Source organism: Ylistrum balloti, unplaced genomic scaffold, assembly GCF_031769215.1.
Source record: "Ylistrum balloti isolate Yb309-2 unplaced genomic scaffold, AGI_CSIRO_Ybal_v1 Utg370508, whole genome shotgun sequence".
Classification (NCBI taxonomy): domain Eukaryota; kingdom Metazoa; phylum Mollusca; class Bivalvia; order Pectinida; family Pectinidae; genus Ylistrum; species Ylistrum balloti.
The window spans coordinates 833,289-855,960 of record NW_026782328.1 but is presented as its reverse complement, the minus strand read 5'-3'; the positions used below and the strand labels follow the sequence as shown (position 1 = coordinate 855,960).

General features: G+C 34.8%; 2 protein-coding genes across 2 annotated transcripts in view; both read left to right on the top strand.

Moving 5' to 3' along the window:
- The first annotated feature begins 1,085 nt into the window (after positions 1-1,085).
- LOC132555632 (selenocysteine-specific elongation factor-like) lies at positions 1,086-9,056 on the top strand. Its single transcript, XM_060219980.1, has 7 exons — positions 1,086-1,380; positions 4,384-4,553; positions 4,933-5,022; positions 5,649-5,831; positions 6,314-6,397; positions 6,823-7,570; positions 8,503-9,056. Exons 1-7 carry the CDS (start codon positions 1,086-1,088, stop codon positions 8,682-8,684), a joined length of 1,752 nt encoding a protein of 583 aa, XP_060075963.1. The 3' UTR covers positions 8,685-9,056.
- Positions 9,057-22,302: 13,246 nt separating this feature from the next.
- LOC132555605 (contactin-like) overlaps positions 22,303-22,672 on the top strand; it is a 31,864-nt gene continuing 31,494 nt past the window's right edge. The window contains exon 1 of the mRNA XM_060219955.1: positions 22,303-22,369. Within this exon, the coding sequence (XP_060075938.1) occupies positions 22,303-22,369 (67 nt within the window). The remainder of the gene's footprint in view (positions 22,370-22,672) is intronic.

Below are 22,672 nucleotides of genomic sequence, written 5' to 3'. Positions count from 1 at the left end.
CACACAAACACCTAGGTATACATATCAACATTCACTTAAGTTTAACTAACCACGTAGACAGTATCATTTCAAAGGCATCTAGAAGGCTAGCTAGTTTTTTTTTCGAAGTTCTGAGGACAGTAGGGTTTGTCATAAGGGTTATATAAGTTTATTTTTAAGAGGGGAAGTCGTTTGTACAAAAATAATAATATTAAAAAAAATCGCTTTGGCATCATTGCTTTTAGTTTTATAAAAATATATATTGTTCATAATATATGCCATCAAAACCCTCGCAAGGTAAATTGATTCAATAAATTAGATATATTCAATATTCAATATTAGATATATTCCATCCAAATTAGATATCAAATTAGATATCAATATTAGATATATTCCATAAATTAGATATCAATATTAGATATATTCAATAAATTAGATATATTCCATAAATTAGATATCAATATTAGATATATTCAATAAATTAGATATCAATATTAGATATATTCCATAAATTAGATATCAATATTAGATATATTCAATATTAGATATATTCCATAAATTAGATATCAATATTAGATATATTCCATAAATTAGATATCAATATTAGATATATTCCATAAATTAGATATCAATATTAGATATATAAATTAGATATCAATATTAGATATATTCCATAAATTAGATATCAATATTAGATATATTCATAAATAATATCAATATTAGATATATTCATAAATTAGATATCAATATAAGATATATTCCATAAAGATATCAATATAAGACATATTCCATAAATTAGATATCAATATTAGATATATTCCATAAATCAGATATCTCATTATGATTTGGCTAAGTACATGGTCAAAATGAATATATGACGATAGTCATCTGAAGAAGAATAAATATGGAAGTAATCATTACTTTAGAGACATAATAATAAAAAAAACAGACATCTAATTTATAAATGCACAAGATGTCTGATTAATCAGCACCGTACATTTAAATATACGTGTACAAAATGTGTACAAACAGTATGTGATTCCAATATTTCCGGATCTCTTCGGGTCGGAATTATTATTAGTCTCGACCTTTCATTTTGTAACAAGATGGCTGCCTCCAGTGGGTGCACGTTCAACTTCAATGTGGGAGTTTTAGGACACGTCGACAGCGGTAAAACAAGTTTGTCAAAGGTACTAAGTACGGTGGCAAGTACAGCAAGCTTTGATAAAAATCCTCAAAGTAAAGAAAGAGGGATCACTCTTGATTTGGGGTTCTCGTCGTTCTGTGTTGACTTGCCAGATCACCTGACGGGGGAGATTGGCAGTTCCGGCGGTTCCCAGATTCAGTATACGCTGGTTGATTGCCCTGGACATGCATCCCTTATTAAGACCATCATCGGAGGTACGTATTATGAAGTTAGAATGGTTGAAATCCGATGGGAAATCCCGTCGTTTATTTCCATGATACACAAGTACGAATATATATCTCCTCTTCCTCCCGATCGAGAATGTAAAAAAATATTTTGTAGACTTGATGCCGTAGGCCGTAGTGTTTGAGGTCTACATAGTATCAATCACATCTGAGGGATCAATTTAATAATTATAATTCATAATCCATATGTACCCATACACTTGTAATATATACCTGTTTATCAGTTCTGTTAATCGACATTCTACAAGTTCATTAAGATAACACGCAGCCGACCGCGATACAAGTAAGAATTTAACTAAGTTTGGGAAGAAATATCTACTCAAATTTGCCTTATCTGGATTCTACAATGACCTGGAACGTTTTAAGTGCAATAATGTCAATGTGAATTGGTTCAGTTCAGTTGGATTAAACATGACTGTTTTACTTTCCATTATACTTATCAATTTGCAGTTGTGATGTAGCAACTTTCTTTAAAAATGTCTCATTAAGGGCTTAGATATCTTGCTATGTATAATCAGGTCCTAAAACAGCACCAAAGCATATCTTACATGTCTTATGATTTTCTCTCATTTCTCTCTGTTCATGTTAACATTCCATCAAAGTAGAAACACCCTTGTAATTTCCAACAGTTACTCCAAGCCCATTGCATCCATACTTTTCAACTACAAATGAACGCTGCAGCAACTGAATATAGAAGACCTTAGAACTAGTCCTCCATCAGCTTGTTCTTGTTTTACCTTTACTTCTAACTATGGTTCAACTCTGCACATGGTGACGTAAGCATTATTCAAAATGTTTAGCTACAAGTATGAGAGCTTTTCATGAAGGGTCCTAAATATATTGTTAATTGGAATGTGAATTTCTAGATGTTTATGGAAACTGTTGAAAACTGTGCCAGAGAATGGGCAAAACGAGAACATGCTGTGTTGGATTCACTTTCTGAATGGGTTAAGCCGATTCGGTCCATCATTCGTAAAAGGATTTGCAGCTTGAAATTGAAAAGTATACATGGTACAAGGTTTATATGTTATTGTGCCTGCAGATAAGGAGTCCAATAACTTGATCCTTGTCTGCAACCATGATTACATTTCCTGTGTACAAAAGAACTGGGCTTGCTTGATGGCAAAGGAAACCCCAACTATACATTTATGCAATCTTTCAAAAGACGAAATACTGGCTAATCAAGCTTTGGTATTACAATTATTAAAATTGCCAATCAATGATAAGGATACAGACATCCGCTGTTTATACAACAGTTTATAGCTGGCTTGTCTAACTGTTCAACCAAGCCTTTGTCTAAACTACTAACCACCATTCTAAGTACTATCAAATCTGGGTTACAGTCTTATTGTAATACTGTTTACTCCAGAAGTGGAATTAATAGAATGTAGATTTTGAAGAACTCACAAGAGCTTCATCACCCTTTTCTAAAAAAACACTTCTTTGATTTTTCCACCCTGTTCACCACCATACTCCATTCTAAACTGAAGGAATGTGTTTGTTTCCTTGTGTGAACGGCAGTATAGATATGTGGTAGTGAACTATACTTAAGCGTATTTGGTAAAACTTACACCCAAATCAAAGAACAAAGATACGAAGGACAAAATCATAAAAATGAGTTTCAGGTTGACATCATCTTCTTCGACTTTGGTGGTAAGATCTTCTTACAGACTATTGGCATACCTTTGGGAACCAACTGCACCCCTCTGTCGGCTGACTTGTTTTTATACGAGGCAGAATTTGTTTTAAGAGCTTATCAAAACAGGACACAAAGACATTGTGATGACGTTTAATTTCACCTTCAGATATATTGATGACTTCTTGTCTTTAAATAACAAGAAATGACCTCCAGGGGCTGATAGGGGGAGCCAAAAGGGGTCAAATTGACTGAAATTTCCAAAATCTTCTTCTCAAGATCCAGATATGCTCTTATGAATGGAAGCATCTTAAGGTGCTTTAATTACCAAAATGAGTCTCAAATTTGTTACTGGGTGGGGGGGGGGATATTATTTTTTGACTTCAATTTTCATAGGAAAATTGCATTTTTGAGCATAACGTTGGTTATTTCCGACTGGGAATGACTTACAAGAATTATCAGTATAGGATGACAGTTTTGATTGTATGCATGTATTGACACTGGCTTACTATATTCAGTGTCACAATTTCTGTTTCTTGACACTGGATAACTACCCTTTAACCTTCATATTCAATATTGCTTATCTCAGATGACTGTCAAGGCCTCTAGACCTCTTGTTGTGTAATGTAGTGTCATTTGTTGTACATTGTTGATTACCGTGAAACTACATTTCCCCAACAATTTAGAGGGAGAAATTAGAGAAAAAAATTCTTTCTGATGTACGGATGAAGGATGGGATATTTCACCGTCAAGGTCACAAAATGTGGTAAAACCCTTGACAAAGCCTCTGGTTTTATGACATTTTGTAACCCCTTAAGGGGATATCCCTATCCTTCCCCTTGACGTATGAAAGAATCCTGTAATGTTAGTCACAGGACTGATCAATATTTGGACCTGATTGCTCAGACAGTAGAATATTGGATAAATGAAATCTCATGATCAGATGGTAAACTTGTGTATGATTAGATTTTAACCTGGAGCGGTTTGTGTTTATCAGGACTATTGAGATCACAGAGAGTCCTCACATGTGCTGTTGTTTTGTCTTTGAGCTTGACACTTTACATCCACACCCCCAACTCATATTGAATAGCATTTGATGGGTGTCCAGCATGATGTTCAGTGAGGTAACCACCAGCTACTAATTAGAACACTTCACCTCAAAATGACCAGGGACAGTTAACATAGAGAACCCTTGTTAGTATTTCTAGTTAACATCATAAACATCTATAATTCTTTCATATGGACAAAATTAATTTCAAGAATTTCAACAATGTGAAAGAATTTCATGTAAAGGGTCGCTTAACTTTGTCAGTAAATTGGTGTTTGTTTGTAAACAGGTGCCCAGATCATTGATCTAATGATGCTGGTGGTGGATGTCACTAAAGGGATGCAGACACAAACCGCTGAATGTCTGGTCATTGGGGAGATTGCCTGTCAGAAAATGGTTGTAGTTCTCAACAAAGTGGATCTTTTACCAGCAGGAAAGAGGGAAGCTATGGTGGAGAAGGTATGTTTCAACACATTTAACCTAACCATGATGTCTGTATTTATGAGAATCTACTCTTGAATAGTTGTATGAAGAGGGTGAAATCACCATCTATTTTATCATAAATATTAAGACAAAATGAAGACGTAGTGCTTTGTCGTAGCTTTGTTTTAAGCCCACCACCTACCACAGGTAATAAATTGCTTTACCCAAAAGCTGTACTAACTATGGAATAAACACTTTTGATAAAATTTTTCTCTAAAATGACATTGTTTAATCGGACAGTTCTTGATTTCTTGTCACTTGAGCTATAATTACGGATTTGTTATTTTCTCTTTCATATTTTAATAATATTTCATTTTGATAAGAACTCAGATGCTTTGTTCTCTGCTTAATTTAGATGAAAAAGAAGATGCTGAAGACACTTGAAGCCACAAAGTTTGCAAATTGTCCGATGGTAGCAGTTGCTGCTAAGCCAGGAGGGCCTGAGGTAATATTGTATAATGAAATATCTTTGTCAATTCTTCTTTTATTTTTGTTGTTAAGCTAGAAGAAAAGTAAAAGCTCAGCATGGCTTTGAGTATACAAGGACAGGCTATTTTCACCTCCGTTTCATAATTTTCATGAACACAGTTTGAACTGTAGAAATATACTTACTGTTTAGTGTACGTCGATAAAATACAACATACCAGGAAGTTAGAAGATGATTTTAAGATGAAGATATGACAATTTTCTGTACTGCAGACTTTTTACAAGTCAAACCTTAATGCTATACATGTAGGTGAACTATAATCTTTATGAAAGAAAATCATCATCAGAATTCTACATAAGAGTTGAAGTAGCCTCCCATTAGATTTGCTTTTGTCATTGCTTTGAGGATGTTATAGAAAGTGGTGGCAGAATGAGTCAAAGGCGTAGTTTAGATTTTGGACTAACATACAACAAAATAAGGCATATAAATCCCTTTGGAAAGCAGGGATATAATGAAATTTTTTAATTGGTTTTACATTGAGTAGAAATAAAGAATTAAAACCCAGTAGTTCACTAAAAGCAACACTACCTCTGATCAAAATGTTATCAAGTGTTGGCTTAGACTGGAAAGTTTTATTTCTGCAGGCTCCACACACGGAGGCAATTGGTTTGACAGATTTGATTGACATACTGAAGGCCAACACATATGTGCCCCAACGTAGTCGAACGGGGCCCTTCATCTTTTCTGTGGATCACTGTTTCTCCATTCGTGGTCAGGGCACTGTGATGACTGGAACGGCACTGATGGGCAATATAGCCCTCAATGATGTGAGTCTCTTTCTATTCTAGAGGTTATCTTAGGTATCTTCCACTATGCTTGACACTTAAACTGCAAAATAAATTACGTTTATTTAAAGGTTGATTTCTTGCCTTCTTTCAACTAATTCTATGGGGGATACATAAATACTAGATTCCTCGGTTGGGATAGATGTATCATTGGAAAAGCCTTTAATTGTTTTGGAAAAGGCATTAGGGCTAAAAAAATTGTGGAATTTGTAAATATTTTATAAGCAATACAATACTTAAAAAAATTATTGAGGCATTCTATTTTCTGTCATACTTTTAATATCAACTGCTTCTGTTGAGTGATAGTCTTGCAAGAAGAATAATGCCTTAAAAGTACCTGCTAATTTTTCTGTTTACTTCTCTAAAACATGAAGTGATATTCATTAAAAAAATAATAAAGTAACCATTTTTTATCATCAGTTGTACAATTTTCACTGTAGTTATATGTCATATTTTCTATTTAGACAATAGAAATCCCATCTATGAAAGTAACGAAAAAAGTGAAATCCATCCAGATGTTCAAACGACCGATTGACCAGATATCGCAGGTGAGAAAATTCACAGAAAATCCTACCCTAGGTATCAGTATTAAAATCATTACAAAATCTCTTGAATTGATGTGATGAATTAAGTATAGAAATTATGAATGTTTATAAAGATTTATCCTTCTAGAATGAAAGTACCAAAAGTTATAATGTTCTTTCAAACTGTACCTGACAACATGCCAAGATATTATCTTTAATATGTGCTTGCTTTATATATACCTGATAAAACGACATGCTCTTTTGTCTATTGTTACTGTTTGAAAAAGCTGTTTTTCCAAAGGAAAAATATCCCCAATTCTGTTCAAGAAATTAATTACACTTAGGATTATCTTTTATTTATTTGCTGTGAAACCTGTTTGATATCAACCCTATCACTTTCCATGCTTTACTTACAATAACACCTGTAAACTTACTGTATATCACTATAGGGTGACAGAGCAGGTGTTTGTGTGACCCAGTTTGACCCCAAACTGTTGGAACGTGGATTGGTGTGCAGTCCAGGAGCCTTGCCTACAATATCAGCAGCAGTTGTGGCCATTGAACGCATCACCTACTACAAAGGTGCCATTAACTCAAAGGCTAAGTTCCACATTACCACCGGACATGACACTGTTATGGGACGAGTTTCCTTCTTTGGTCTCTATGGTAACACATCTACTGGCGCTCAAGGTGACACACCAGATTCTACCTCCAAACCTTTTGACTTTAGCCAGGAATATGTTTATCAGGATGAGTTGATAAATGTAAAAATTACGAAAAAGGATATTGGAGCAGAAAGTGATACAGAACCTCTACCAGTGAAACAGTTTGCTTTGATTGAGTACGAAAAACCAGTCACATGTCCCCAAAACTCGCTTGTGATTGGCTCAAAGCTGGATACAGATATTCACACCAACATGTGCCGAATTGCCTTTCATGGCCATCTACTGGAAGGCATTGTTGATGATTCAGAAATGAAAACAGTTTTACCTAAGCTTAAGGTTTACAAGGTAAAAGTCCGTGAAGGTCAAGTGGAGCGATGTCAGGATGAATATTCTGTGATAGGAAAAAATCTGTTCAAGAAGGAGACAAACCTGCAGGCATTTGTCAACCTGAAAGTGACATTGTCATCTGGGGAGAAAGGTCACATTGAGGGAGGATTTGGTCAAAGTGGAAAGGTCAAAATCAGAGTTCCAGGTAAGAATGGACCACTAGGTTAACATGGAATGGTCAAAATTGGAATTCCAGGTGGGTACAGAATACCAGGTCAAAGGTCAAAATCAGAATCCCAGGTAGGTGCAGGGCACCAGATCCAAGGAAAAAGTAAAAATCAGAATTCCAGGTAGGTACAGGGCACCAGCAATTTTAAGGGAGGAAAGGACTACACATGAAATATTTGTAGATGTAGATGTGTGTTGTTGCTATGTAATGCCATTATTGTAGACGTATTATAAATATCAGCACAGATTTTTCCTTTGATATTAGACTTATATTGTACATCTAAGTTCTGGAATGTTGTGAATTTCTGATCAATTACTCTCATTACCATAGTCATCTATAGTTTTACTAGTAAAACACCAATAACTGTTGTTTTCATGTCCTCACCATTTTATGGTTGGGGTATTAGATTTTGTCTATGTCTGTCATTCGATCATAGTTTCATTTCTGAGCATTTACATTTAAGTAATAATGTAATTTTGCATGTAGTTTTGTAATAAAATAGGCCGGTCAAGTTCTGGTTTGGTTATGGTCAATAAACTTTTTTCCAGAGATATAATGTGACAATTTAACTTTAAGTATATTGGTTTAACCTTTTCAAAAAAAACCAAAAAAACAATTACTTAAATATTGGAAAAAACTTGCACAATTTCAGTGGGAATAAAGAAAATAATCTACTGGCAGAAAGGTAAATTTTATTTCAGATTCTTAACAATTGACTCAGCAGGATTTTAATTTTATTTTATATGCCATGGGTAATCATCTTGACAGTGCCAATAACACTATCAAGTTCCGTGGTTAATGAATTAAATTGTTTTGAAGCTTTTAATTTCTGTGAAAATAGCTCTTATTTCATGACAGATTCTTGATATTTTACTGAAAGTGTTAAATTTAAATCTGTTTATTTATAGGGGGACTTCAACCCAGCACATTCCAAAGGTATTCTGGAACAAAGAAAAAAGGAAAGGGCAAACAGGCATCAGAGGATTCAACCAATCAAACTGAAGGAGAGACTGATCAAGAACCAGTCAAAATCCTCCTTACATTTAAGCGATTTATTTATGATCCAGAAAAGAAAATGAAACAGACTTAAAATATATCAGTATTATGATGAGTGTTAAATGAGAATGTGTTGCAAAGAATGGAAGTATTTAATTGTGATGATAAAGTTGATGTAAATGATGTAAAAAAATTATTTAAATGAATGAAATTATTTGTGAAGCATTGTCAGGTTTTTGAGACTGATAAACTTCCTAGCAAGGAGACTACAACACCACTAAGTGATATGATAACCACATAGTATTGTTGTTTTACTGTTCTTTCTTGTGTAAAGAACACAGAATGATTTTAATAATATCTACATTGTAACTACAGCATTGAAATCTTAATATATAACATATCTGTTTTAGCAGAATACAAATGAACTTTATTCTTACAATTCTATATGAATAAAATGTGACCAATATTTGTCAGATTTTCTTAAGTTTGTCTGCAACAGTAAAGTGTTTTATTACTTATTGTTACAATGCCCATTTTTAGAATTATATCAGCTGCATAATGTCTTCTTTTAAAAGTTGCATTATCTTATATTTATTAAAGACTAGAGTCATTCCCAGTTTAGATGAATTGAATTCACAACAATTAAGAGGAAGTGAAATAGTAATACATTCTGGAAATATTTCCATAAGAGGTGAAATCGTTTGATATGAAACATACAACATTTTGTTTCTTAGCCCACCATCATCAGATGGTGGGGTATTCAAATCGCCCTGCGTCTGTGGTCCGTCTGTCCATAAACAATTCTTGTTACTGCTATTTCTGGGAAAGTACTAAATGGATCTTTCTCAAATTTCATATGCACTATCCCCTTGGTCCCTAGTTGTGCATTGTACCTTTTATGGACTGATTCAAATTCAAGATGGCTGACAGGCGGCCATCTTGGATTTTGAAAATGAAAGTTTGTTACCGCTATTTCTGGGAAAGTACTGGATGGATCTTTCTCAAATTTCATATGCAAGTTTCCCTTGGTCCCTAGTTGTGCATTGTACCTTTTTTGGACTGATTTGAAATCAAGTTGGCCCACAGGCAACCATCTTGGATGTCGACAGTAATACAGCACAACCATATTTTCTTTGATATTCTATCATATTGATTCAAGACCATGTCCATTATCCACCTGTAACTGACTGCTATCTAATAATACTTTAGGATCTTTTTCAAATGATATTTGCTAATAGGTGCTTAATCAAAATATCTTGTGCCATCAATGAGTACATTCAATGAAGACCAGTTCATGAACATTTACAAAACCTGTAACACAAAAAAAAAAAAAATAAATCTTCAAGAACTGAAAACAGATCCTCAAATGGTGGGCACCAAGATCCCTCTGGGATCTCTTTGTATTTCAGAATATGTTATTGTCATGATTTTACTGACAAAAGGAGTTGAACAACACCCATAGCATATGATAGCTCTCCCCATGAGATTAAAGTGGAGGTGGAGAGAAAGGAGAAGGTGGCAGCCACAATCATCCCATTCTAGTACACTTTCTAGATCCAGATATAAAATCTGCACCCTTGTCTTTGTAAGGGAGCTTTCCATTGGTGTTCTAGTTTCGTGAGCCATGTCCAATTCTTAAGTTCCTTAAATTCTATCTCTTCCTTAAGAAATTGCTATGATATGTCGGATGGCCATAGGTTAGAGCTAAATGTTCAAATCACCACCACCACAGGATCATGGGAGAGATCCTAAACTGGGTGATTTTATCAGATTTTGTTTGTCTCTTTGTTACTTTTTACCTTGTTACTCTTGTTGTATAAGTTGTACCAGTTCGAGTTTCTACTGTACAACTGTATGTCCTTTAGTTTGCTGTTTCCTGGCGCTTTTTAAACTCTTGTTCCACAAACTACTATGAAACATGATACATGATATCATTTCATAAACAAAATAATGAGGTTTGAATGGAATTTTTTGAAGAACAGCGCACACTCTTTTGTTCTTGTCTTTGATAAAGAAGCTCTTTAAGTCATTTAAACTTTCACCCTTGATTTTAACTGCTTCTTAACCGGCATCAACCAAATGTATGCACGATTTCTTGTAATCTTGGATATAAAAGCACTAACTAGATGTTGTATATTATACACCTGTACCAGACGGAAGTTTGCCATTTTCTGATTGCTCTCCAATCATTTGCCCCGGTATCGATAACCTTTCTTGACTAATATCATGCAGACTACTTAATTTGTTCCCGTCTAAGAATTTTTAAGGTACAATCTTAATTGCCCAGGACTAGGATGCCCAGAGCTTTCTTTCTTAGGTGTAATCTGTAAGATATTCGCCAGTTGCATAGCCTTCCTCCTCCCCCCACCCGCCCACCAACCATCCCGACCTAATCTTACAAATGTTATTTACAACTAGGGATTCTGTCGTATGATACGGCGTTAAAAGCTATGTCTATCAGCACTTCCACGTAAGTGATACCCATACTAATGAGAGAAGTTAAACATGTACATTATATGACAAAACACCAAAAGAAAAGTTGTTCTTTTTAATACATTTATTTTTTCACCAGGACGTGCCAAGAATAAACAAATTTTACTTATTTATCACGTAGGGTTGTTTTCGTGTAAGTAGTAAGATAAAATATTTGTCATTGTTGTGATGTTTGTGTCGTGAATGTTTACTTGTATGATCATGTTTGTGTCGTGAATGTTTACTCGTATGATCATGTTTGCGTCGTGAATGTTTACTTGTATGATCATTTTGTGTCGTGAATGTTTACTTGTATGATCATATTTGCGTCGTGAATGTTTACTTGTATGATCATGTTTGCGTCGTGAATGTTTACTTGTATGATCATGTTTGTGTCGTGAATGTTTACTTGTATGATCATATTTGCGTCGTGAATGTTTACTTGTATGATCATGTTTGTGTCGTGAATGTTTACTTGTATGATCATGTTTGCGTCGTGAATGTTTACTTGTATGATCATGTTTGCCTCCTGAATGTTTACTTGCATGATCATGTTTGCCTCCTGAATGTTTACTTGTATGATCATGTTTGTGTTGTTAATGTTTACTTGTATGATCATGTTTGCGTCGTGAATGTTTACTTGTGTGATCATGTTTGTGTCGTGAATGTTTACTTGTGTGATCATGTTTGCGTCGTGAATGTTTACTTGTGTGATCATGTTTGTGTCGTGAATGTTTACTTGTATGATCACGTTTTCGTCGAAATCGTAATCTATATTTGTACATTTTGATTTATGTTTTTGGTTTTCATTCATACAATAATTTCCAAACAAAACCAAATAGTGCAGGCATTCAAATAGGATGAGTCCTTGAACAGCCATGGCCCTTGATTTGGACCTGGTTTGGTTCAGTAGACCGGTCGATGTCATATACCACAGTTTAATTAATGGACAGGCAAATTTTGGTTCCTCGATGGTACCGACATGTCTCTGTAATGACACTTCCTGTTATTGCATATGTATGTCTTTTACAGGGGACATAACCCAAAGGCACCTGGAAACTAAAGACACAAACTTAAGTCTGTCTTGATTTCTAACAATGAATATTTCTGAATGACGACATAGAAAAAACGTATTCGGTGTTGGCAGTTCACGTAAAAATCGACTCTCTCGATGTAAGATTGAACTAGTTAGCCTGATTTGAGCCCCTAGGTTGATATCATTGCAAAGCAATATAGGTCTATGTTAGTAACCATGTCATCAGTGACCAACACCTTCACATAACCTATTAGTTTGCTGATTGAAACTGCAAACAAGGCATTGATGTGTGACTCTGAAACTACAAACAAGGCATTGATGTGTGACGCTGAAACTACAAACAAGGCATTGATGTGTGACGCTGAAACTACAAACAAGGCATTGATGTGTGACGCTGAAACTGCAAACAAGGCATTGATGTGTGACGCTGAAACTACAAACAAGGCATTGATGTGTGACGCTGAAACTACAACCATGACATTGATGTGTGACGCTGAAACTACAAACAAGGCATTGATGTGTGACTCTGAAACTACAACCATGACATTGATGTGTGACGCTGAAACTGCAAACAAGGCATTGATGTGTGACGCTGAAACTACAAACAAGGCATTGATGTGTGACGCTGAAACTACAACCATGACATTGATGTGTGACGCTGAAACTACAAACAAGGCATTGATGTGTGACTCTGAAACTACAACCATGACATTGATGTGTGACGCTGAAACTGCAAACAAGGCATTGATGTGTGACGCTGAAACTACAAACAAGGCATTGATGTGTGACGCTGAAACTACAACCATGACATTGATGTGTGACGCTGAAACTACAAACAAGGCATTGATGTGTGACGCTGAAACTACAAACAAGGCATTGATGTGTGACGCTGAAACTACAAACAAGGCATTGATGTGTGACTCTGAAACTACAACCATGACATTGATGTGTGACGCTGAAACTACAAACAAGGCATTGATGTGTGACGCTGAAACTACAAGCATGGCATTGATGTGTGACGCGAGGTCCCGGATGACGTGAGAGAGATTCAGTTGATTACTGAACCACAGAGTCACAAGTTTCAGTTGATTTAGACAAGGATGTGACATTCTTTTTTACAGAATGGTTCAAAACCGATGATTACGTGTATTATCAGATCAGTTCATCACATAAATATGACATTATGGTACATGTATATGATGGAGGGGCACGCAATCACTTTACGCTTAAAATTGACATTGTTCATGTAGCCCTCAAAAATGACAGGACGTATTTCAGAATGGTATTGTCAGTCTGTCATAAACTTTTATTCGTCACGAGATCTCCCACAGGTTTCAACAGGTCGCTTTCAAACTTAGTAAGTTCAATCAACAAGGCATGAAGTTGTGTTCCTTGAACAGCAGTTAAAATTCGACTGTATTGGGAAAAGTTGATGTCTCATGTTGCTTTCATAATGTTAATCTTGTCCAGAGATGTCCTCTCTCGGTTTTTATTGGATTTCTTTTAAATCTTGCAGGGTTTTTTTTTAATGAAAAATCGGGAAAAAAAGGTTTTTCGATTGAACATTTTTTTGAAAGAGTTCTTGCCCTTTGTGTTTTTTTAGCATTTTAATCTTGCACTCCCTCATTTTTAGCCGATTTATCCGAATCCTGATTTACGTTAGAACTATTACATTACAAAAGTGAGTTCTCTTAACTGGAATTGGAATTATTCAAGAGCTATTTTCCTTTGTTTAACAGTAATTCAACCTTTCACCAATTTCTTTGAAACTTGATTATCAATAAAACCATAACATGAGGTAGTGTTTTCATAAATTGCCCTTTGTTTTTACAGCATTTTAGGTTTCCTGAATAAAATTAATACCCTGACCTATTTTCAAGGTCACAGGGGTCAAATGTAGTAAAATATATCAACGACATCTCAATAACCAAATGGTCCAGGGTCATGATATTGGGCCAGTAGCATGCTGGAATGAAGGACTACCAAATCTGTACAAATAATGACCTTCATTCAAGGTTATAGGTGTCAAATACATGAAAACAACTTAAGTGAACTCACCTCAGTAAACGTGAGGGGGAGTTCATGTGACCGTTAAGACCAATGGGGCTCTTGTAATTTCCCCGTCTCTTTAGATTTAGTATATCACCAAAGTATATAGTACTATTTCTTCAGTATTACCATTTCCATATTCGCAATAATAACACATTTATGTTTCATTTTGCCAACCAGTGGTACCCTTGTTGATTAAAAGAAATAGAGATATTTTTTCGATATAATATCTGACACGATGACTTAAACCTTTCTACATTTTAGTTTCTAAAGTTCCATCGATGGGATTCGGCTGAAACGTGGCTAATATGATCCTGAGACGTCCTAACCAAATATTGTAACTTTTCGCGTCCGTCCTAGACCTAATATTGCCACCATATTGGGAAAACAGTTGGTAATATGATTGTGCAATCCTAGCTTACCAGAACACCACCAAATTTAAACATCGTATTGGTTTCAACGGAAATTAACTTGAGATGGTCGACCATGTGTTGTTATTTTCGGGCCAGTCCTTAATCCATTATTGCCGTCATCTTGAAAAAAATTCTCAAGTTCTTCTGAATCGAGCTGAAAAGAAGAGTGTATTGTTACCTTTCCCGTTAAAATATCCCGAACGTATTTTAATAACTGTCCCTACTACTTTATTGCTGTTATGATCATACATATGTCTTTATAGTTAGATGGCCTTTAAGCCTAACCGACCCCCTGTTAAAGAAAAAGAAACGGAAGAAGTTTTTATCGAGATAAAGTGATAGCTATTGATTACCTGAGGTGATTGTGCTTACTGTCATATACTGACCATGCTGTGGGCAAACAGATTTTGAGGACAGACAAACCACTGGTCGTGTTATCACTGATGGCCTACCGACCCGCGCTCCGGTGTTGTGAAGTAGATAACGTTTAACATGGCATATGGACAGGTCCATGTAGACAAATGTGTTACGATATATTCACCCGTTTTCTAATATGTAAATGATGTTTAGTAGTTTCTCTGTGCTAGTTTTAGGATATAAGTTGCATACCTTAATCGTAATTCAATCCGATCTCCCAAACAAAGCCCGATTTCCCAACCCCTACCCTTACCATCACCTTCACCCGAACCTGAAAGCTATTTTCAACACTTTTTTGGTATTGAATTTAGTTGTTCCTGTGTCTGTGTCTTTAAACCTGTAAGATGAAAGATATCTTGAAGGGACTGCAAGTAGTCCTAAATTGCCCACAGATGTAAACAGTGCAATATAATTCATTTCCATTTGGCTTTCATCTCCAGGTCAAAGGTCAAACAAATAATCATTAAGATATGGCAGTATAGTAAACAATGGCGGAACGGGAAGTACAATTTAATACCTGTCATTTCTAACAGGTGTAAACACACACAGGTCCACGCGACCTTCACACTGACGGGAAAAATCATGTACATTACTTGAAAAGAATCGTTGAAGTTTTGAAAGGTTGAAAGCTGACACGTTGCATCAAACACAAAAATATAAAATGAAGTCTTGGCACTCATGTTACGAAAGCATTTGTGAAGATTTGTCGGGGCTGCGAATTAAAAACAGTTCTGAATATATTAACCAATTTAAAACATGAACATTATTTATAGACAAAATGCTGGTGATATTGTTATTGACAAATCAACGGTTTGAAAACATATCTCCAATTTTTGACCTTTTTGTCTAGCTATCGACCCGGTGAGTGAAGTTCTGGTTTATCCTCTTACCGAAAAATACTGCACATGAGCGCTGACTGACTGATTCGTCCGTTACCAGGATAATATGACCGAGTGGGATGTCCTGAAGGGGGCCTTCGGTAGTATGCTTCAGTAGGATAACACTATAAAGACTTCATTTCCGCACTATCACAAGGAGGCCCAAACAAACATGTCGAAGCAATGCACTCCCCTCGGATACAAAGGGAGTCTGTCCGCAATAACCAGAGCTGTTTACGTCAATCAATATAAAACCTAAATTTATCTCTACTTTTATTACTTCCACACTTCGAACCGATACACCATACACAATTCATACAAATTAAATATGAATAAAAACGAATCACTACTCAGATTATGACAAGCTTACAAACCTACAGTATGCTGTGTTCATTAAGATTATATGTATATCATATGCTAGCGTATACGAAAACATTTCATCCATGAAAACGGAAAGCAAAGTTTAAATAAAAACAAACGGACAAACCAATATTATGTAAAAATGTGAATAACTGTTAGATACTAAAATTACAAACGAATAAGACATTAAAATCCTGGCGTCTGAAATGTTAGAAATTACGAGAAGTTTGAAGTCAAGTTCTTCAATATGTCTCGAGTAGATCCATTACACAGCTATTATCGTCGTGTAGTCCAGTTGTCACGGGATTGCGATATGGTCGGCTGTACCTGCCCGTGTTTCCTCAGATAACGTCCCCGAACGTTCCTGATAACGGCTCTACATATAGAACAGGTAGAAACACTGACTAATATACACAGACATTTTAAAATTGCCTGATATCACTTGCTCGTGTTGATTTTCAGTCGAAATCAAATTCAGTTCGTCTTGGATATTTAACATGAATATATGATTATGAAGGTAAGTAATTTTCTTTGCCTATAAACACACACCGTTACTGCGTCCTATAAAATCCCGCTTTTTTTCGGTGATGAAGAGAATTCGATTTTGAAATTTACACACATTAAGTTCGTAATACGGTAGTTTTGTAATACATATAATTTTTGGAGTTTAGGATGATATTAGAATTTCACTTTCATTTGATGGATAGGAAAATCAATCCTGTGCTAGCCTGTTGTGATATTTTAATGATTTTATTGAAACCTTGGACCAATCCCAGGATGATTTAAAAACATTCGTTACAGATGACATCATGTGCGAGGTTTGAGAGAAGGATACAAAATAACCCGACTAGATTTTTCTATTCTTAGTATCTTCCCCCCTCGTTCGTTACTTTTGTCTGTAGAGCGACCCTACTTCTCCATATCTCGACACATTCCATATTACTATTACCCTGGTAATATTCTAATACCGAACACTCGCTTCTAAAAACCATGAGCAGTTGTTTGCTCTAGACAGCACTTCAGGACTTTCAAATACAAATCAGAAACACATATCTTCTACCTTTTTGACAAATCACATGCATCCTTACTAAATTACATTATTTATTAATTTTTAGAATTTTTTATGACCTAAAATATCAAATCGGCCTAGAATTAAAACACGAAGGAATTATCAAAATCAGACCAGACGGCTTTAAGTTCGTTGTGTTGTACAAATATATTATGTCGACACCGACTTCGTATAAAATGATCTCCTGAAGGCAGCGCTGCAAGATTGATAGTACAAGATTTGTTTTTCCTTTATCAAACCGATAATGTACTTACAATTGACCCCGTCAATAGGTATATGGTCAATCAGCTTACCTTATACTTCAATATACATAACATGTGCACTCATTTAAGGAATAAGATGAAAGATGTGTAGATTTACAAATCTATGGTTATTTGCACTTTGATACTATTTTTATTAGATGGCATGTTGATAACACTTTATTGATGTTTAAACTGCGTATCATGCCACATGTGAGGCGTATTGACTGTATAGGCGTGTAACAGTAGAATGAGGAAATAAATATGAAGGGAGATAACTCTGCTAAAACAACAAAACTATATAATCTGTCTTATTAATCCTAACAGATAATGAACAAATGTTGGAACGATTCGGAAAGCCTGGGTGTCTCCCACACATATGACTACATCTCTTTTATGTCGCCCTTTTTAACATGGATTATATCTTATCTCCTACTATGATAATATATTGTTAAATCCTTAGAAATGATTCAGTCATCCACGACTTTGATAAAACAAGAAAATACCTACATGTCAACATAATCATAATCAAGCTCAAATTCAAACAAATGAAGGCAAACTATGAACAAGTGTTTTTACTACCATTATTCCATCCGACAAAAATATTCCGTATAGCTTCCCTGTAAGCGCTATTAAGTGTTGTATGTCTGTTGACATCTCAAACGTTTAAAACGCAAGTTGTATATATTTCCCTGCGCTTCCTCCCTCTGCGCCCGAAACTTCATCCTGACCTTTGACCTGTGATCAATACATCTTTGTCACCTGATCTCATGTTTGACGGCTGTGGGAAGTTGGAGAAAGAGAGAGAAAAAACCGCTTACCAGAAAGAGATGTGTTGGAAAACTACATACGTATCATCTTGTCATGTACTACATTTATGTCGTAAACGTTACTGTAGTAAAAAGCGTCAATACGTATATTTTGTTGTTGATCAGGATATAATGAAGGGTTGGGTAAAAATTGGAGGAAGGGGACGACGAGAATAATTTTGGGTGACTACAGTTAGTAAACTGATCTGTCTTGCCAAATAAAGGATTTGACAAGACAACATTAACATGTGAGCTCTTTGGATAACGTGTACCCCTTCACACTGATACACATATCTGAAGACACTAAGCATTTTATTTATTTCTCTATGTTTGCTTTGTTTCCTCTAACGGCTATATATATATATATTTATATATATATATATATAAAAAAATATATATATATTTAATATATATAAACAAAAAAAAAAAAAAAAATACCAACATGTCACCATAATCTAAAATAAAAAAATTAAAGCAAAATATGAACAAAAGAATGATCTACACGGAGACTCCTGAAAAACTACAAGAAGGATAAGACCAGGTGTTCCGGAGGAGTTAGCATATAATGCTTCATTGATGATACCCATCTTGTAAATCCAAGTAGGTAATGTCATGTTCTCAAATGAGAAAAAGGTATTAACGAACGGAACCAACAGGCATGCTAACGAATGTTAAACACGTTCAGCTTCATATCGAACAAAGAAGAAGAATATTTCTCAATAAGATCAATATGGCGACCACAAAACTTTGCCATAATTTTCATCAGCCTGCATCTTTTGAAGGCTTGTGTTATGGATTTGTCAGTCAGACAAATCGTCTATGTTACAACAATGCTTGAGTTCATCTCAGTCTAATATGTTATATCAAATGCCCGAGTTCACCTCCGTCTAATATGATACAAAGACTGTTTGAATTCATCTCTGTCTAATATGTTACATTAAATGCTTTAGTTCAACCCAGTCTGATATGTTACATGAAATGCTTGAATTCACCTCAGTCTGATATGTGGCATGAAATGCATGAGTTCACCTCAGTCTAATATGTTACATCAAATGCTTGCGTTCACCTCAGTCTAATGTGTTACTTAAAATGCTTGAATTCACCTCAGTCTGATATGTGGCATGAAATGCTTGCGTTCACCTCAGTCTAATGTGTTACTTAAAATGCTTGAGTTCACTTCAGTCTGACATATGACATGAAATGCTTGAGTTCACTTCAGTCTGACATATGACATCACATGCTTGAATTCACCACAGTCTAACATGTTATATTGCTAACATAAGCATTCCTGTGTAATATTATGTTGATGAAATCGAAGGGCACTATCTTTTTAGTTGTGAACCTGTTATACAATCACATGAGTGATGATTATCAACACCGACTATATACTATAACCTCATTGGTTCACCCTTATAATGCTTTACGATTGTTTTTTATCTTTCGATAATAAATGTGTATTATAGATTGTCTAAACTATTTTCAAATCATTTATAAAATGACAATATGAAAATCGATTTTCATGTATTAAAAATTATGAGGCTTTCGAACTGATTTATTCAACAGGAAAAATAGGATAAAATTTTATTCAAACATTATCACAAACTGTATGATTGAGTCTAAGAGAGACTTGTCCGAGTCAACGAAATACGATTGTCATTGTAGTTTTCTTTTGGGCACGTGTTTTGAATCACACGATATCTATTTCACGTAAATAAATCACTGCTGTATCCATAATGTGATGACATCATACTCATATCATTTTAATTAAAACGTATTCTATAAACAGTACTTGAAAATATTTAAATGCACATGTATATAAAAATAAAAATTGCAACATGAAATATTGCATAAAGACACACAAGTGAATGGCAACTTTTGATGCAAAAAATACGATCATACATATAGTACCGCCAAAGAATGAATTATGCTGCATCATACTCAGATTTATTCATTTGTTCCTTCATCCGTCATGCTTTTGGGATCTTTTAAAAACATTCTTACTCTGTGAATTTATATTACATAGCATGTCAAATGTCAGGAATACGAAAGCTTATATAAATAAGTTTTTTACAAGGACATACTGATACAGCTTCACATACGTAGTACTAAAGGCTAATTAAAATTGATTCATAGATCTCTAGATTCATAACAAATAGGATCTAACAAGAGCGCTCATATAATATTCAGTTGATCTAGATAGATTATTATTCTATTATATGCTGAAACAACTCTTTGGTCGTGATTTGATCCTTCGTTTGTTGCAAAATATTATGACCCTTGTAATGTGAAAATAAAATGAATAGCGTCTGGATATTAATCTTAATGAGAAACTGTTGTCAACTGTTTTTGTCAGTCATTTCGTAACATCCAAATATATAGGTTTACCTGCCTATACTATATTTACTATCTGTCGCATAAAACATAAAAAACAAAGTTCTCGTGGACCCGTTAACCGTGTCACACCTGCACACCGATCAGTTCTGAATTGAGACAGATGTTATAGAGGTTTTCTCTACCAGCAGAGTAAACAGAGGTAATTGTGTAATGTGGAGTCGTGATATTATCGGTGCAGGTGGCAAACGAGAAACGACCTTGCGTTTATTGTTGCAATGTGCAGTTTGTAAAAAAATCACAATAGTTCACATTGATTGAATGTTACATTAATTATAACATTCGCAAATATTTATATATGAATATTATCTTATTCACAGCTAAGTAAATCTCAAAGCGCTGTTGCTTTGACAATTATGATAGTAATACAATCTTTTCAACATTTCTGTTGTTTTCAGTGTAGTGTAGTAACCAGTTACTGGGAATTAGAGACATTTATTCTCTGAAGTTCGATCTATTCCTTTTCCAACATCGGGTTTTATGAGATGCATGTTGATAAAGACTATGTGATTGTTTTATTGTTCATATCATTATGCAATTGGAAAAACAAAATCTGTTTCCTTGTTAGATATAATGTTGAATGGTTTAAAAATTAGAGTGACCGAAATTTACATGGCGACTGCCGTCGATGAAGTATAAGGCGCTGTTTACCATTGTGGGACACTTGGTCTGAATCTATTTGTGCTTTGTTAGATGGGTTTCTATATAATTTTATCTTTTGTCCCTAGTTAGCACTCTTTGCAATAATTTTGAGTTGGAATTGAGATTTTGACTACATATAGGTATCTTTTTCGTATTGTTGTCATACAACCGACAGTGATATTCTTATAACTGGAGATCCTGCCGAAATGAAGACGTATTTTAATAATGCGGCTTGGCTATCATCCTGCCTGGATACATTGATCAGAAGAAAGGTCGAAGATGTTTTCTTACTATATCACATAATGAACTACCTGTTTTAAGCATTCTTTCACAAAACGGATATTTTCATATTGGTGGGACTTGAAGTAGTCTGGGTAAATATCTGGTACAGAAGTTTAAGACGTAATAAGATGTGTCGAGACGCTTACGTATACTATACAACACAACTTTCACCTTAAAAAAAGGAAAGATTCTGCAAAAACATTGTGGTCACATCAATAATTCGTACTAGTAACAATACCCATTTCTTTTCTTACCGCGTAAAATTGTTTGAAAACTGTTGTATATGAAAAATATCATGAGAAGAAAAGAAATTACACCGGTATTAGGTATCAAATAACGTATATCATAATAAAAAATATGCCTTGAAAGGAACCTTTTGCTTCAATATCCATATGCATACCCATTTCTTTCAGATATTAAACAAAAATGTTAGGAATATACTGCACTAGTTTCATCAATTCTGAAATCAAGATTGTGTTGACATGCCAGTGTTGTTTTTGTGCAAACCTCTTGAGTGATCTTTGAAAGTTACATTTTTATGTCGATTTATACTTGGCATTTAGCACAAGACAATAATGTGTTTGTATGATTGTTAGATGATATTTTCTTCTGACAGATAATTTTCTGAGAGAGTAGTGACAAGGGGGAAATAACAATGCAAACATCGGTAGTAGCTTTGCTATGTACATTGGTGGTAGGGATTGACAGTCAAGTCACAGGAGGTAAGTAATAACATCTAAATGGTAAACTATAAATAAAAGCAGCATGTGAACGGAACAATTTGGCAGATTTAGAATATCTCTGTTCATGATCGTATTGCACGAAGTTTTATTGTTTGTAAATATTCATTTCGATAACGTAAACATGATAATATGATAATATATATAATTTTTCCGATGCTGGTAATTTTGAGACAATTAGTGTGTACTGAGCAATGTTTTTCCCTCTAACTTTGGTTAATGATGAAAATCATCTTGCCCACATTGTTATAAGCACATAACTTGTCACGATTATTTGAAAATATA

What these genes read in the sequence shown, in the direction of transcription:
- LOC132555632 (XM_060219980.1), top strand. Translation starts at nt 1,086, where the DNA reads ATGGCTGCCTCCAGTGGGTGCACGTTCAACTTCAATGTGGGAGTTTTA. An exon ending in TATTAAGACCATCATCGGAG is followed by an intron (nt 1,381 to 4,383) that starts GTACGTATTATG and finishes GTTTGTAAACAG; the next exon opens with GTGCCCAGATCATTGATCTA. An exon ending in GCAATATAGCCCTCAATGAT is followed by an intron (nt 5,832 to 6,313) that starts GTGAGTCTCTTT and finishes TTTTCTATTTAG; the next exon opens with ACAATAGAAATCCCATCTAT.